At 37.8% G+C, this 18682-nt stretch overlaps 2 protein-coding genes across 3 annotated transcripts; both read left to right on the plus strand.

Annotated features, from left to right (window-relative positions):
- Positions 1 to 237: 237 nt before the first annotated feature.
- Positions 238 to 5650, plus strand: LOC121785388 (transcription initiation factor IIE subunit alpha-like). Of its 2 annotated transcripts, XM_042183800.1 has the most exons (10): positions 238 to 756; positions 843 to 965; positions 1376 to 1496; positions 2103 to 2228; positions 2594 to 2703; positions 2796 to 2979; positions 3401 to 3598; positions 4092 to 4322; positions 4420 to 4630; positions 5157 to 5650. In XM_042183800.1, exons 1-10 carry the CDS (start codon positions 731 to 733, stop codon positions 5249 to 5251), a joined length of 1425 nt encoding a protein of 474 aa, XP_042039734.1. In that variant the 5' UTR covers positions 238 to 730; the 3' UTR covers positions 5252 to 5650. The 2 variants fall into 2 exon arrangements, with proteins under 2 accessions (XP_042039734.1, XP_042039735.1); XM_042183801.1 differs by lacking the exons at positions 238 to 756; positions 843 to 965; positions 1376 to 1496 and adding an exon at positions 1505 to 1549.
- Positions 5651 to 17797: 12147 nt separating this feature from the next.
- On the plus strand, positions 17798 to 18432 carry LOC121783918. The gene is made up of 2 exons (XM_042182105.1): positions 17798 to 18168; positions 18248 to 18432. Exons 1-2 carry the CDS (start codon positions 17909 to 17911, stop codon positions 18303 to 18305), a joined length of 318 nt encoding a protein of 105 aa, XP_042038039.1. The 5' UTR covers positions 17798 to 17908; the 3' UTR covers positions 18306 to 18432.
- Positions 18433 to 18682: the final 250 nt, after the last annotated feature.

An 18682-nucleotide genomic window follows, 5' to 3' on the forward strand; every position in this document is an offset into this window, starting at 1 on the left:
GAAACTCACCTCCAACTCTGGATAATCAGCTCAAATCAACACTACTCATAAATTGAGTATTTTTTGACAGTGAGATTTGCAATACAGTCGAATTGTTAATTAGAAAAATGATTAAAGCCTAACAGGGCCCAATACAAAATCAGCCCATAAACCACCACAAATTGGGCCCAACCTAAACTCTATATCTATATATATATATAATGACGAAATTATAAATTAAATTTCCGCGTTCAACTCCTAAAATTACAGAGCGATCGCAGATCGCACCACCGAAAAACTCTATCTCCGCCAAATCCAAATCCCTAAATCCCCAAATCCAAGCGGCATCCTTTGACTCACGACGCCCTATTCGGATCCTGATTGATATACGCCTTTCTATTCTGAACCGATGGCCTGATTTTCGAATCCATCGACCACTTGCGAAAAAAATATTAATTTCGAGCTCGAGCATCTTCTGATTCATCCAAGTCGCTGAGGTTCACTGTTTTGGACTAATTGAAAAACTTAGGAATCAGTAATTTTTAATTGAATAAAGTCATAGTATTGATTAGCTTGGTTTGTTCGAGCTCAATTTTGAGTTTTCTGACGGTTCGGCCGAAGAAGAGCTGCCATTTGGCGTCGCTAGTGTGTTGCGGGTATGGGCGTTTGAAGCTCAATTTTGGTGTGGAGAGTGCTGTCGCTGTGGGATTCTTAGTCGATAACGAATTTTCTATTGCTCTCAGACTTTTAAATGGCTAGCGTCGATCCATTCAATCGGTAATGCAATGAACCCCAATATATGTGATGGTAGCTTTCGTTTTTAAGTGTTGTTGATTAGCATTTGTTCAATCGTTTGCAAATAGCCTGGTGAGACTAACTGCCCGGGCATTCTATGATGATATAACGACGAAGGGTGAAAACCAGCAGAGGCCTGGGAGAAGTGATAACAGAGGGATTGCTGTTGTCATTCTTGATGCTCTTACTAGGTATACTAATATACTTTTTCCCTATGTTTTTTGCTGATGTTAGGGATTTTTTCATAAATATGATTTCTTGGTGCTCATTCGAGATCTTTGTGGCATTTGGGATAATTTCTGATTCTATCTCTTAAATATGCTGGGGATGGGGGTTTTATTGATTGAGAATACACTGGAGCAATGATCATATCTATGTTTAAATATAAAAGCTGAAATAACATGTTTCTCTTGAACACCACTTTTTATCCAAACTTACTCCAGAACCATTTTATGTCTTTGGAGACTCATGAAGTCATGCTACATGAGAACGTTCTGTTTGAGTACATGAAGAGTTAGTGGATTTTATTGTGTAAGCACCTTACAACAATGGTCGGCTAAAAGTTAAATGTATTATCACTTTACATTTGATTTTGTTCTAGACGTCAGTGGACTAAGGAGGAAGATTTGGCTAGGGACTTGAAACTTCACACAAAGCAACTACGTCGGACTCTGAGATTCTTCGAAGAAGAAAAACTGGTCACTCGTGATCATCGCAAGGAGGTTCATTTTGCTGCTTCAGCATTATGGCCCGAATCTCTGATTCATTTTTTACTGTTATCTTATAGCAGTCTGTTTCACCTATGTGATTGCTGTGTTGCATTCAGTTGCTCTACTTATGAATTTTGTGATCTCTTCCAGAAAAATGCTTTTCCAGTGGATTTTAGAAGTACTTAAATGTGATCCTACACCCATTTGCATAATATGGATAGATCTATATGATGCTTATGTGTCCACATATAAATTAATTCATAGGGATGAGGTGCCCATAAATGGGAGTCCGGCAGTTGATTTTAACAATGGTAGGACTTCCCTCCATTTTATCAATTGGAGATCATTATGTCTATAAAAGGAGTACATATAATGTGAGGACAGTGAAAAGTAGATTTTTGGTTAATGGTTGGTAACAAGCTTAAGCTTATCACATAAGCTGGAAAAATCATAGTTGGTTTTGAAGTTGGTCTAACTTTCTAATGTTTTATGGGGTGGTCCATACTCATGATTATCCTTTTTGTATATGTGATTTTCCAGCTTTAGTTAACCTGAATTACTGAGTGGTAAATAGTAGGTATCTATTACTGCCTCAATGATGTTATTTATCTTATGCAGACCTCCAAAAGTGCAAAGATGTTCAATGCTGCCGTGGCTGCCACAGTGGATGGTCAAAAAAATGGAAGAGACGACGAGAAGCAAAAGTTGCAAACTCAGTCATATTGTTGCTTAGATTATTCACAGGTAACTTTGCCCATGCTGGTCTCCGTTAAAAGCATGTGTTTCACTTGAATTGGACCAAAAAGCATTAAAACATTTCCAAATTTATAGAACACGTTGTTTTTTGTCTATCCTTTGGAAAGTATTTCAAGAAGTTTCTAAAAAGTGATATAACTATGAACTTGCTTGTAAGTTGAGGCTGTTGTGTATGATGTATCATTGTGCGATGAAGATGTAAAGTTGTACATGGTTACTGTGAACAAATGTTGGATGATTTTCGTTTTTCCCTTTGTGTTGCTATATCTACTGTCACATCACTGATGCAGCAATTGGAATTGTAGATGTGAGTACGCATTAAACTGAACTGTTCATTTCAAAATTCCTTGTAGATATATGATGTTGTCAGATACAGATTACGTCGCATGAGGAAGAAGTTGAAGGATGAACTGGAGAGCAAAAACACAGTTCAGGAATATATATGCCCAGACTGCAACAAAAGGTACTTGATTCAGACAATTGTTTCGATTTATCTCTTGCACTGGATTCTTGAATCTTCCAAACTGAGAACTTTTTTGTGTTTCATGACTCCAGATACAACGCCCTTGATGCACTCCGGTTGATCACCCCATACGATGAGTACTTTCACTGTGAAAGCTGCAATGGAATCCTTGTGGCTGAGAGTGACAAGCTGGCTGCTCAAGAAATGGGCGATGGGGATGATAATGCAAGCAGACGTCGGCTTGATAAACTAAAGGACATGCTATCAAAGATGGAGGTTTGTTTTTAATCCATATATTGGTTCAGTCGTTACAACTCAACCCTCATCCTTTGTACCCTTTTTTTCCTTGATTGCTCATTCCCAATCATATACCTCTCTCTCTGTCTCTCCCTTGCCGCACACATGCACTACTTATCATACAACAGAAAGAAATAAGGAAAATAAATTTAAAAAGAACACAGGCCAATTTGCTTGATCAAGTCTCTGGAGGATTTACACTCCGAATGGAATGAGAGAACATATATACATCCTTCCTTACCAGATGGGTTTCGAGTGTATTTTACACTACCAATTTGAGACCTCTTCTGATTTTGTATGCATACGTTAGAAACTAATTGTTTTATCTTAAATCAACTGAAGTCTTAACTGCCTGCCCCTGTATTTTTATAGCTACCAAATTTGGTTTACTCTGTTACAGGTACAGCTCAAACCACTGATAGATCAACTCGGGAGAGTTAAGGATTTGCCTGTGCCTGAACTTGAAGGTCTTCAAGCTTGGCTAGTTCGAAAGGCTACTCAACAAGCTGCAAATGGAGATCATAATACCAATGACCCTAACAGATATATGAATGGAGGTTTTGGTGGGACTCCAATGCCTTATGTTGGGGAGACTAAGGTCACTTGTTCAAAGCCTTCTTTCGATGTACTTTTAAGTTTGAAATTTCTTTCACTCTGCATTGCGAGGGGCTTAGAAGTTTGAATTAACAATGACTGTGATAACCGGTAAATACATGAAAATGTTGGAATATCTCATTTTTTCTTCATATGTCATTTTCCTGATTACTTGACTTTGCATTGAATACTGATATATCTCGATCATCATATGTTCGGATTACACTGCATAACCCTTCTATTAATTTGAATTCTCATGTGAGACTATGAGCTGCAAGAGATGTATTATTGGGAACTGGATTTTATTATTATAATCTCAATGGCTATTGGCTTGATGGTTGACGGGGAACAGTTACTGAGGATATAGATTTTCCATTCTCGATCTTGGAATGACTAATCTGGAATCTCTGATTATAATGTTTTGCATCTTACCATCCTATTGTTACACATTTCGAGAATTGTTTCTTCTCTGAGACCTTAAAGTTTGAGATTGACAGGTTGAAGTTGCATTTTCTGGTGCGGATGACAAAGGTGATGTTAAATCAATCAATGCGAGTACACCTATGAAGGTTTTGCCTCCATGGATGATCAAGCAAGGAATGAATCTTACAAAAGAACAACGTGGAGAGACCAGTCAAGAGACAAAGATGGGTGGCAGTTCAGTAGCTTTGGAGAGTACCGATGACAAGAAGGCTGTAGCTTTAGATGAGGACAAAAATAATATACAGGTTTTTGTGATCTCACTGTTGGTTATGAAATTGTAGTTTGTCTCACCCTTTTCTTTTAGTGATTATTTTTGCTCTTTTTGTTTTTGGTGTTTTATAGAATGAATATGTCAGAGCCTATTATGCTGCTGTACTTGAGAAGCTCCATCCTGAAAAAGAAGAAAATATCAAGAGAGAAGCAGAATCACCTAATGATGTCATCACCAGTGAAATGTACGACGCACCATCTGAGCGTCAAGTAGGCATGAAGTCAAAACGTGAAGATGAATTTGAAGGAGATGATATTGAATGGGAGGATGGGCCATCTACAGGTAAAATCATAACACAGTGCATATTTTGTCGAATTTTGTTTTACTTTCTCCAGAGTGCTATTTTAATCTGGTAATTGTGTCTAAATACACTAACTTTCACCAAATTGTGGTTTTGCGCATGACTAAAAGTTCCGCCTTCATATATACGAACTTGCAATTGTTCTGATTTTTTCACACGATTGTCAACTGCCACCTAATTAATGGTGAGAATGTCCAAATGGCCTAAAACCTGATGGACTCAACGATGTAGTTAAATGTGTGCACTGGTTGTGCTAATAGCCATGATTACTTTATTTGCAAAAATTGACAACCGTGTAAATATAAGAAAAATTGAAAGTTTATGCATTTAAGGCAGCATTTTTAGTTTATGCACAAACAAAAATTGGGTGTAAGCTTTGTGTATTTGTTGTCATTACCCCTAATTTTTGAAGAATATAATGGCATATAGAAGAAACTAGATTGGAGGTTGCTCGACATTTCTTACGTGGATAACCTCTTACTGTGGCTGAATATTGAGTCTATTCAGGTAACACTTCAGATCACTTTAAAGTTCACGACTTGAATGTAGAAGCAGAAGCTACTCAAGATGACGAGGATGAAAACGACTGGGAAGACGGATGAGGACCATCAAGGCAACCCTTGCAGTTCAACGAGTTTCTCTACTTCGCAGCTTCATTTCCCAACCCAAATGGCTCAATTTTAGAACTCATTCAGCCGTGTTCTTTGAGTTATTCGATTGTTGATGCGTTGCTGGAGGTATAGTGAAAAAGACCAAGATATTGGTATTGAGAAAAACTGATACCCCCTCCTACATAGATGAATTTACATTTCGATTGTTTTATTTTCATGTTCTTGTTTTTGCTTAGGGTGATATATATATTCGCATCAAGAAACTGTACACAAAAGGAAGATGCCATAGCTGAGTTAACAGTGTTAAAAAAAGGAATTTAAGTGTATTTCTCGTATTTTGAGTTTTGATATATACTCTATTTTATCAATGATAAATTGTTACTTATATGAGAACGTTTACCTCAAGTTTCAAATTAAAATAGTAAGCCAATGAAAATATTTATCCTCACATTGCTCGAAAGTAGCTGCTTTTGAAGTTATCCGATGAGGAAGCTGATGGAGAGGGGCTCGTCTTAGAGCACGAAACAATCCTACCAACGAGAGAGGCCAACAACTTATCGAGCACAACCAAGGAAACGCTTCCAACACGTTGGTTTCCCCCCCACTGTTTCAAGGCCATCACAACCTCGGACCATCTCCAATACTCGATCTCCTCCAATGACCTCTCAATCTGCGCATCCATTGAATGTTCCGTTTGTCTCGATAAAATGTGCAGCTGAGGCGAGGGGGAAGATGTCGGGTGCAATGATGTTGGCCTTCCCCTTATTGTAGCAGAGCCTCGCGATGAGCTCAAAACCCTCTACGCATCCGGTAAATGTATGACATATATATCACATATAAATCTATCCTAATTGCATTGTGCAATACTTTGCTTTCAATCTAGGCTGATCAAGATGATGTAACTCGCTACAACAACGAGAGAAATAGTTGAATTTAGGCACCAAACTATGCCTAAGATATTAAAATGTAGTATGATACATCACATAATCAATCAATCCTAAGTGCATTATGTAATGCTTTGCTTTAAATTTAATGTAGTTATGTAACGCTTTGCTTTAAATTTTATGCTAATCAATGCGAAATCTCTCTAAAACAACAAACAACATAGTCGATTTGGGTCTGGGACACAAAAGTAGTGGTGCCAGAGCCAGAATTTTTTATATGGGGTCCAAGACATTAACAATTGTAGAGTCATTTTCAGTAATTAAAAATAATATAATTATATGATGAGCGATAGAAATTAGACATACATATTATGGCTGTTGTTAAAATCAACATTTACGTTGAAGGAATCGAAGATACCGGGAACGTAATATTGACACCTTCATAACTGCTATTAATAACACTCTTTTCTTTATGAGTAAGCTTCGTAACACCATATAAATTACTACAAATACTCTCTTTCCCATTTTTTTTTCTTATCACATATATATAACTGGATATTTTTATTATTTTCTAATTTTTAAATATCATATAGTATGCCCCAATAAATTAGCATATTTTTTACTTTTGCAAAATGTAAATGCAAATAAATGCGTATGGGTCAGTGTTCCTTCTATACCGCTCTAAATAAATTGCATGGAAATAATATCAATTCTATTATTTTATGTTTACAAAACAATGGTAACGAAGCAAACCTTGTGCATAACCATATTTTATTCGAATTTTATAGTAAACAAAATAAGGATAATAAATCGAATGTGCACAGGCTAATGATGTGACTGATGGACCATATACTCGTTTGTAATTATATTGTTGTATAAATGTTACAAATAAAATTGAATATGATGTGACATAAACAACTATTTGTATTATCTGTAATGTTAATAAATTGACAAGTTATGGCTGGATGACTGGATCTCATTTCATCATGCAAATGAGCTTTGGGTGAAGGTTAATTAACACAATTTATTAATATTGTGGGTAATGACTAATGATCATGTGAAAATGTGTATGCTAGTACCACATCACTTTTCATGCCTTTTTAATATTAGCACATACTCCCCCCCTTCCACAATTAAGAGTCCGACTTCTTGGTGGCACGTATTTTAAGAAATATTAAGAAAAGTAGGTAGAAAAAAGTTAGTGTAATGTGGGTAGGGATGTCAATGTAACCCGAACCCGCGGGCCAGCCCGAATAACCCGATAAAAATACAGGGTTAGGGTTGTAATTTCGCAGCCCGAATTTAAAATCGGGCCATTCGGGCTGACCCATTCGGGTTGTCGGGTTAGGCGGGCTGACCCGTTCGGGTTACGGGTTGGCCCGTCGGGTTGAAGGCTTGTGCACAACGAGCAGTTTTTGTAACGGTCATAACTTTCTCTACAAAGCTCCGATTGAAGCGTGCAATATATCCACACGAAGCTCTTTCGAAGACGAAGAGAATGATATGTATTAGAGGTTTATTAGACTTCAAAATCGCGAGAAACATTGACTCAAACAAGGCTGCTGCACATCCACATATTTTGTGTACATTTTCTAATCAATTTTCCATCATTTCTCAACAAACATATAAACATACCAAAATATAGAAATATAATCAAAATCATCCAAGACAACCCTCTAAAACCATGCAAAATCCAAATACGTAAACCGACTATATAAGATCACGAAAAAAATCACCATGTGGTTCATAGATTCATAAATTATCGTATATAAAAGCTTTCTTTTAGTATATTTCCAATATAATAGTGCAAAGTGTTTTGACGTCGCTTCGTCATTGAATTATGCGTACTTTGATGATTCTTAAAACAAAGATAAATTATTATTTGACTTATTTACAGCTGGAATAAATTAAATTTGACCAATCATAATTCAAGAAAACTTAGAGTTACTCCAATTAGCTAGCATCTTGATAATTCACTCTTTAACAATTCAAAATATTTTTGTTACATCTACGATGCACCTCCCACGTTATGAAAAATTTATTTAATTTTCTACGAATTGATTTATGTTTGAATTTTGAAACAAAGTGTTGATTTATGTTTTAAATACATAAACATACTATTTATAGATATTTTGTAAATAATTATGTAATGAATAAGTTATTTAAATATAAATAACTTAATCTTTTTTAAAAATATTAAAGAAAATTAAAAATATGTATTTCATTGTTGAATGATTAATTAAAAATATGTATATAATTAAAGAAAATTTAAAATACGTATTATTTTTTGAAAATATTAAAAGAATTAAAAATACGCATTGGCCCGAATAACCCGGTGGGTTAGCCCGAAACCCGAAGGGTTAGGGTTAGGGTCGAACTTTTATAACCCGAAAAAATCATAACCCGAATAGCCCGTACCCGAATGGCCCGACAACCCGAACGGGTTGGCCTGAACCCGAACGGGTTGGCCCGATTGACATCCCTAAATGTGGGTCTCACTTGTATATATTAGTTTTAAATGAAATGTGATTGGAATGGGTTAGTGGAGTGTGAGATCCTATTACTATTTATGGTAATGTGAGCCGGGACTTCTATTCACGGACGGACTAAAATGGAAAAACGAGACTCCTATTCGCAGACTGAGGGAGTAGTTTGTAGGAGTACATTTTATAGGTTTTTAATTTTCAATCCAATACTCCATTTATTAACTAGTGAAAATTTCCACTTTCATTTCTAATAAAAAAAACGTTCGTTTTTAACATGAACAATTCTTCCACTTGGATTATTCGGCAACGTAAAATATCTATTTATAATAAAGTCAAAGTTTGAAGTATTTTTAGTGTTCACAAAATAAAATTAAAAAATGTGCATCCCACGTGACAAATACAGCCAAATAAGCATGTCATTAGAAATTCAACAGGTCCAAAATTAATGTGTGGTAAAAAATAAAATAGAATCTTCGTTAATTGCTAAACCTGTTACAAACTAATTCCATATGCAAGGAACTAAGCGGTATATTTTATAGAATATAGGTGGTTCTGAACATATGCTCATTTTACGATTTTGGTTTTATATTTTATTTTTTGAATTTTTGCATCCTGAACATTTCAACTCGGATCACAATTGGTCTTACACTAACAATTCCGTCAATTTTAAATGGTTTTAACACGATTTTAACTGATTTTTAAACGGTTTTAACCCGAATGGAATTGTTAAAACCATCAAAATCGGTCAAAATCAGGTTAAAACCGTTTAAAAATTGATGGAATTGTTAGTGTAGGACCAATTGTGATCCGAGTTGAAATGTTCAGGATGCAAAAATTGAAAGAGTGAACTACATAAAAAGTCCCTGACGTTTCCATTTCTTTCACTCTAGACCCCTAACAAAAAAAATATCCCCACAAGTGCCTAACCTTCAACCTAATCACGAATGAGATATTTGTAGCCATTTTTCGGACCAAAAGGCCCTTTTGCCTTGAGGGGCATTTCAGACAATTCCATTCCCTGTCGCAGTCCTGCTCTGCTCTGATGATGCACTTTGCAGACAACAGGCTGCACATTGGTCAACTCAATTTTGATGTCCACAAACTACCGTGTTCCTTTGTCTATAGTTAAGAGTGTGAAATAATTTCTCATCTTCCTTCTCTCACTTCACTTCCTTCTCGCAAAAAGGGTTCAACAATCAATTCATTCGTCGTTTGAACTCTACCGTATAATCTGTTGTAAGATCCCAATTTATGTACTGTCTCCTGCCGCACTGAAATTCGTCCGTGGCTTGGGGATTTTCATTGGGTCGTAATTGCAGCGGAATTTGGGTGTATTCAAAGTAGGGTTTATGGTTGTTTGGCTGGGTCGAGGTTTGTTTTTGGGATTTTATTTGTCCGTGAGATGGCGATGTTTGTTGTAGTCCGATCAATTTTGGTTTATTTTGTTGCTGAATGTGGGCGGATTTTGTAGCTGAAGCTGGCTGTTTTGAATTTAGGGGTTATGTGTGGTCGGCTGTGGGGTGCAATTTTATTTGTGAAATTAACTTCATAAATAATGACATATAAATTAACTTTAATATGTTTGGGTTTGAATTTCCAATTCAGGTCGCTCTTGCAATGTCTTCTTCAAGTACGCAATCGTTCAGTTCAAGTTTCAATTGGGATTGGCCTCGTCCACCAGTTGTTCTCTGTAGTCACGATGTCGCGGCCGAGCTGGTGACGTCTAGGACGTCAGCTAATCCAGGTCGACGTTACTATCGGTGTCCATTCTGGAAGGAAGATGATTGCAGATTATTCCGTTGGTTTGATGCTGGTCTATCGCCAAGCCAAGACACTTACTTTCAACGAATCAAGCTCGAACGAGACAGGTTTGAAGAACAACTCCGATCCAATAGTATTGTGCATGGTGATCTTGAAGCCAAATTTCGCATGAAAAGTGATGAATGTGAAGATCTGAAGGGAAAATTGACCATGAAGACTGAGGAGTGTGCAGGTCTTACTTCAGAACTTTTTAGAACAAAAAAAACGTCCCGAATGCTGAAAATTGTAATCTTATTTTTATGCTTTGTAATTTTTTCTTAATTTAATGGTACCACTTATTTTTTCAAGCAATGAGGGGGAATTTTGCTACTAAAAATTTGAAGTTCCACTGTCGAAATATGAAGAATATGGTTTTTGGAACACTGTCGTATGCATTTCCCTCTTAAAAAGTGTGCACTAAAACTAACACTTTGAAGTTTTTAGTTTATAATCACTTCCGAAGTATGCATCTTCTGTTGAAATACCACCTCGCGTACACATCTCCTCAAATTGAATAACACCCGACGTACAGAACTTTGTGTGATGTAGGTTATGAGCACTTGTCATACAGAATACACCAAAGACATACCAAAAGTTCTCAAACAAAACATGCATTAAGTTTGACAAAAGCATAGTTAAAATACACCATTGTTTACGAGATACAAAATGCATAGTTAATACAAGTGTCTTCTAATGATGATCCCTACCGATCACCGAAGGTTATATCCTAATAATGTTTGACAAAAAGGGTTCGCATTCACCATTGTTTACGAGACACAAAAAAAAAAACCAACACAATTGCCTCCTGTTTTAAGGTTCCCAAACTACGCAAGCGCGGGTATTCAATCACGATCCCCTCGACGGCCACAACGTTGAGGCTGAGTCCTGGTCCGACGAGTACTAGGCCTTGGAGGAAGAGTGTTATTGTCCTACAAATATCACAAAAAATTGTGATTGTTAACTGGATTTTATGGAAATTAAAAGTGCAACAAGGGTGTTGAAAACTACCTGGCTTGACCGTGTAGACCGACGAGTGCTGGGACGTGATTCAGTGGGATTGGTCTACAACAAACAACCCCGGTCAAATTGAGTTTCAATGCTTATCAAAACGAAAGGTGATGGTGCTCATTACCTCCTGGCTTGACCGCGTAGCCCGACGAGTGTTGGGCCTTGGAACGGTGGGTGACTCACTTGGATTACTGGGCTGTGAACTTGAACTCTGTCCAACTTCGGTTCGGGCATCTATACGAGGATCATTAGTGCATGTTCTTCTGTTATGCCCATCTTGTCTGCACCGACGACACCTGAGTACAAAGGTTCGGCGCAAAGACTCAGAACCATTTGCATGCTGACGAACCTGTGGATCTTCACGCCTCAGTTTTTTTGGCCGTCCACGTTGGCGCTTTGTCCTAGGATGTGCCAGTTCAAATCCAACTTCTGAGTTCTTCGGCCAATTATCCATCCCGTTGATTGGGTAGAGGACATTCTCGTACAATAGCGTCATGGTGGACCGCAAATAATAGCGGGAGACATAGTCTGCTACATCCTTACCATTCTTGTTGATTGTAGCGATGGCGTGGGAGCATGGGATTCCATTCAGCTGCCACAGTCTGCAAGAACAAGTAAATTCCCGCATGTTCACTACGTACTGACCTGATGGTCCAGAGACTTGGTAAGAATCTTCTCCGTTCCATGTGGGTCTCCATGAAGAAGCCCTCGCCAAATACTTATCAACAATCTCTTTGATAACAGGCGGCAGGGCATGAGCGTACGTCTTGATCCACTGGCCTCTAATCTGTATCCTCTCCATTTGACTTGTCCTGATCTCCTCCAACATGGTGACAATGGGCAACTCACGAGCAATTGCTATCTTCGAATTAAAGTTCTCGCATATATTGTTGAGGATAACATCACAACAAACATGCGGAGAGAAATAAGCCTTCACTCATTTTTTCTTGGGAGCTACGCCGAGTAGGTATTGATGTGCTTGTGGATATATAATCCGCAGTGCATTTATCCGCTCAACATACTCTTCCTGGGTTGTACTCGACGCAAGCTCCCACAACATCTCCTTAAAATTCTCTCCGATGAAACGCTTCTTGAAGTTGTTGTATATGTGCTGCACACAGAAGCGATGCTCGCTCTGTGGAAAATCCTCAAGGATTACCTTTGCAAGACCCTATTAAATTCACCACAAATTGTTACATGTACACAACCACTGACACAGAATACAACAATATTATAATCACACTCAGAATACAACAATATTTAAAAAATCAGAAGTGAAGTATTTAAAAAAAAATCACAAACAACGTATACACCTTTTAATGAAATCACATTACACATACCTTTTGCTGGTCAGACATGAAGACAAATCTGGGGGCATTTTCATGTATGAGGAGGTCCTCTGCCAGATAGCCTAGAAACCATTTCCACTGTTCGTAGCTTTCGGCCTCAGTCAACGCCCATGCAATAGGCCACCAACCATTATTTGGATCAATTCCCATGGCCGTCATAAGTTGGCCTCTGTACATACCACGCAAGAAACATGCATCCAAGAAGATAATCGGACGACAAAAACGCATCCAACCCTTTTTCAAGGGCCCGAGACAAGTATAAAACCTCAAGAATCTCGGGCCCACAACTTCAGGATCCCTGAAGTTGTCGTTATGTATGTGCACACTAGAGTCAGCGTGTGTCCGTTCTAGTTCAACTTTGTAATCGAAAAGTCTCCGATACTGGAGTCCCGTCTTGCCAAAAATACCTTCCAATGCACTGTCTCTTGCTCGGTACGCCTTCATCCTGCCAACTTGGAGTCCGAACTCCTCATCCACACACTGCCTTATGGCTGCCAATGGGATATGAGGATTCACTTTTATCTTCTCCATGTATCGCTCAGCTAGCCATTTTGACGTCAGCCATCTCTGATCCAACACTTGAGAGCATGTGTGTGCATGGTCTCTCTACATATTCAGTACAGCAAAATCGGTATCGTTGTGGGATTCGACCCATCTTGCATATACATACCATTCACAAGACTTTCCTCTACAAATAGCACGAAGTCTTTTGCCATCATTCTTCTTCACATGTACCGGGCGTCTCGTCATTATTGCGTACTGTCGAATAACATTGAAAAAAATTCTCTATCCTTAAAAAAATCACCAGGCTTCCAATTTGGTAAATCATTTGTCAGCTTGAATGGGGTGTACTTGATACCCTTTCTACTTAAACCTTCCAAATCCTCTAGGTCCTCGAGATCTTGCAGCTCATCGACCGTCTCTTGCTCGAACAGAGGGTTTGAGTCTGCCGAGTTCCTTTTCTCAACAACAGGGGAGTACTTTCGCCTTTTCTTGGACCCGCCGATGCCTTGGCCAGACCCTTCTGCTTCGCCCGATGGCTCCTCAATCCCGTCTTGTCCCGCCACCTCATCCGGCTGTTGTTCCCGACGTAACAACTCGTAATACGAGGTAAACATTTGTTCATCACGACACATTTTGGCCAACGAGATAAAGTGGCCGACATCATTATCATCATCTTCGTCGTTACTGCCCTCGTTATGAAGATGACATCTGTCGGGAACATAATCGGCTGACGGACAAAAAACTCCTTCATCAGCCTGTTGGGGTACATCTCCTACCACCGGTATGGGTTCTGCACACGCTGCTTCAGCTGGAGCTGGCTCTTGCACTTGGGTGTCAGCTTCGGGCATGAACAATTCATGAGTAATGTCCTCAATGATCGGAAAGAAATCATTGTCTACCCGTATGTCCGGCTGTGGCTGACTACCATCATCCAATACCGGTCGGTACACATCTGCTTCTACAAATGCTCCTGGCCCGACCGAAGATGGTTGGTGAACTACAGATTCAGACTCAGTCGCCTGTTCAGCGACATCGATAATCAGATTGGAATGGTCAACAGATGAAGCTGTAGCTACATCCTGCAAAATGCAGTACCACAAATGCAGGACTAAATTACAAACAAGACCAAATCACAAATTAGGTACTAAATCAATATGAAAATCACACTAATTCATTACCTCTGCTACTTGTGCATGGGAATCGACAATCAGATTGGAATGGTCAACAGATGAAGCTGTAGCTACATCCTACAAAATGCAGTACCACAAATGCAGGACTAAATTACAAACAAGAACTAAATCACAAATAAGGTACTAAATCAATATGTAAATCACACAAGTCATTACCTCTTGTACGTGTGCATGGGAGTCTCCACCTCTAGCTTCTGCTTCTCCAACATAGTCAACTACACATATTTTTTCTGCTACAAATTCCACGTCATGTATTGATACTTCTCCAAAGTCAGAGACCGGAGCTTCAGGGGACACGACTTCAAATGCTTTCGCCAAATTTTGCCTGGCTACCTCCTCAGCCCTCTTCCTCTGAGCACGATCATCTTCTAAACTTTTCGTAAGATATTCCTCGAACTCAACATCCCTATCATACCAGCCAATCATTAAAGGCTCAAGCCGTTGCCCTTCAAACTGAAACCGTTGTTTCCTCTTCGGTCTAGGCTTTTGCCTTGGCACATTCGGTGTGGCTTCTTCAATCTCTTCAATAATGACTCCTGGGGGTTTAGACGCCTTGAAACTAAGAAGCTCTTGCGCTTCTTCCTTCATTTTTTTCAGTATGGCTTGAGCCCGGGTTATCTCCACAACGTAGATGTGAACTAACTTTGTCGTTGTAGACGCTACTTTGAGGAAATCCTTCAGATGTGTTTCCTCAACAATGGGCAACAACGGGCCTCCAATTAAAACCCCTGCGCAGTCATGACTGTACTTTGGATCATAGTAGTAGAACTCACATATCATCTTCCTATCATACTTCAACCTTAATACCATGCTCGATAGGTCTATAAGCTGGAATTTGTCTATGTTACAGAAATCGAAGTATGTCAAATGCCCACCAACATACTTTTTCGCATCATTATTAGAGAAGAATGAACCTCCATGATGGAAAGCAACTGAAAACTTTCCAGGTGCATCCCCTATGAAGGAAGACAATAAACGCACATATAAAACTCAAACCAAACAGTAAACCAAAATTCACAACAAAATCAATTTATGGAGCCTCAATCACAAAATCAATATCCGGCTGATCAAATATATATTCACAAAAAATCAATTTCGTACACCCTAAATCACAAACCGAGGATTAAAGGTTAACTTACTATATTCATCCTCAGGGAAGAAAAAATCGAGGGCAGGATCTCGGATATCACAGGTTTCTTCTTCCACATCAATGACCACAGGTGCATGTCTCGGTGGTGGTCGGTGTGGTGGCGATCGCGGGGGTATTGGTTCCCTTTTACGGCGAGAGTTTCGTGATGTGGAAGCACCTGAGGACCCAACTCACTTCCTTTTAGGAGCCATTCATGCAATGGAGAGCAGGGAGAATGAAGAAATGAAAACAATGGTTTGCAGTTTTAAGGCGGTAAACTCCCCTTTTTGTTATAACTTTAGGCGGGAGTCAAAATAAGCCGGAAATAATGCTGAATAGAGCCGGAAACTTTATGCAATTTTTGAAACTTGTTTTGTTAAATCACGTAGGAAGTCTTCAACACGTGTTGCAATTGTATGGGTAGTCCACTGAACAGCCGCTGACGCCCCTGACGGCTGACGTGCGCCGTCACATCACGCCATGTCGTCGCAGACATCATTGCAGAGCCGCCACTGCAGATTAATTGCGCTTTGACTGAAATGCCCTTTTAGGGCTGAAGGGTATTTTCATCTGAAAAACCCCCATTCGTGATTAGGTTGAAGGTTAGGCACTTGTGGGGATATTTTTTTTGTTAGGGGTCTAGAGTGAAAGAAATGGAAACGTCAGGGACTTTTTATGTAGTTCACTCAAATTCAAAAGATAAAGTAAATGACCAAAATTGTAAAATGAGCATATATTCAGGACCAGTTTTGGCCTTTACTATATTTTATATAACAAAATTAATGGGTATTTTGTTTTTATAGGGATTTATAATAAGATGTCCGGTTTCATTGAGTAGTCATCTTGCTGTTCCATACACAAAATCAAGAATCAGTCCCTTGATCTTTAGTTAAGAATGGACGTGTCTTTATTACTCAATCACATGTGCTTGATTATTAATGGGAATTTTCTAGATAAAAGATATTACTCCCCCGTCCCCAAAGAAAATGGATTTTGGGTTTGATATGAGTTCTAATGCAAAATTTGTAAAGTAATAGAGATATAGAGAGAAAAAGTAATTAAAGTATTATTAGTGGAGAATGAGTCTCACCTCATTAGAGAGAAAAAAGTTTTAAAATTAAAAAGTGTATATTCTTAAAGGATGAATTAAAAATAAAAGAGTGCATATTCTAGCGGGACGTAAATAGTAAGATTGGATGGCAATTGATTGAAAGCCAGTGCAAAAATTAAGTGATCAAGGCTGTGAGCAGTTGTACAATTGTGGTGGAGATGAAATGGTACTTCCCTGCAAAATGTGGCATAAATTTGAAACACTTCTTTTTTTTATGAATAGTAACTAACTAGATTTATCACATATGTGTATAAATATAACATGCATTTAAGGGCATTAATAGATAGCGAAGGAACATTCTGAAATTATGATTATGACTTTTTTTTATATTAATTTTGTACGAATAGTCGATTTCTAGCATTTAAGAATATAGATATTTTTTTTGTATAAATACATTATTATCTTTTTTTACTTAAAATATGAAAATGTGTCAGATTTTAGTTTTTGAGGTGGCACAAAATATACTTGTACTCTGGTGACTCGATATTTTGTAACTCTTTTAGAAATAGCTGTGAATTTAGTTGTAAAAAACTAGTAAAACTGAAAACGAAAGACATGGGAGGGCTTTTTTTTCACTTGGAAAGACATGTTTGAGATAATCTTCTAATTAATACAGTTATTTTAATTTGACCTTAATTGATCAACAAAGAATATTGGAAGATTGATTTAAGAATCTAAATGATTGAACCTAGCTAAATGAAAAATACTAGCATTTGTTATATCTCGTGTGTAGTACTATAACTTATGGAGAGTATTATTTTAATTTACTATAATCACAACGCCAAATTCTTGTATTTAGATTTAAAGTATAAAAAATCAATAAATATTCACTGCAGGCAAATAATCATTTATTTTATAAAATATTCGCTTCAAAAGGAAATTAATGAATTTCCAAGTTTGGATCCCCAAACATACTTTTTTAGGTTTTTTATTTTTTAAATTGTCATCTAAATAACAAAATAGATCAAATTCTGGTTCGTTTTTAATGATCGAATTTTGATAGATCACACAATTTTTAAAACTCAAAAAATAAATTACAGAAAATAACCTGTTGCAATTATTATGGCTAAGATCAAAACCAATGCCCTTTACCCCCAATTATATCTATATATATATGTATAACTCTCCGATCAAAATTCTCAGACACAAAGCACCTCAATTCAAAATTAACTTCAAATTCACAGCATATGAAGAAGCTTTTCTCCGAATTCGCATCTTGCTGGGGCGGAGCAACTGTCACTCCCACGCCGGAGCCTGCCGTATCCCGCCCCAGGACCAAAAGGACTGCCAAATTGAGCGGCGCCGCCCATAATTGGAAGCCCAAACTCAACGCGATTTCCGAGAACAGCCCGCTCTTCGACGCAGACGACACGCGCCGGCCGGTGAAGGCCAAAATTAGGTCGCCGGCGAGGGTCACGCCGTCGCGTAGTCTAATGGAGGACTACTGGTAGGTTTTTTTTAATGAATTTGGGGATTTTTATTTTTATTTTTATTTTAAATATTGATTAATTATGTGTTGAAATCAGGAAATATTCTCAAACAATGGCGGTGCCGGTGTTTGCTCCGACGTCGTATATGTTTTGAGATGGAGGGCTGCTTACGTCATAATTAATGATTGCATGTATAGTTTAGATCGATTGTAAATTGGGATTTTGTTGATGAATCAATTTGTCTGGGTGATTATTTTAGTGTATATTCTTACTTTTAAAAAGTCTTTTTCCACTCGAAACTTCTATTGAATATATGCGACTTGTGTGTGAGTAATACCATATCCAATGGTACATAAAACTTAAAATAGGATAGATATTTAGTTCCAATAGTACTTTAAAATTAATTTTATTTTTTATTTTTGAGTAAAAAAATATCTATTTTTATGTTTATATTAAATCAAAACTAAAAACTTTTTCAATTTTTGTGAGTTAAAAAGATAGATAATATTCTTTTAAGTTTGAGTTTAGTGT

The sequence above is a fragment of the Salvia splendens genome, chromosome 21 (assembly GCF_004379255.2).
Source record: "Salvia splendens isolate huo1 chromosome 21, SspV2, whole genome shotgun sequence".
NCBI lineage: Eukaryota > Viridiplantae > Streptophyta > Magnoliopsida > Lamiales > Lamiaceae > Salvia > Salvia splendens.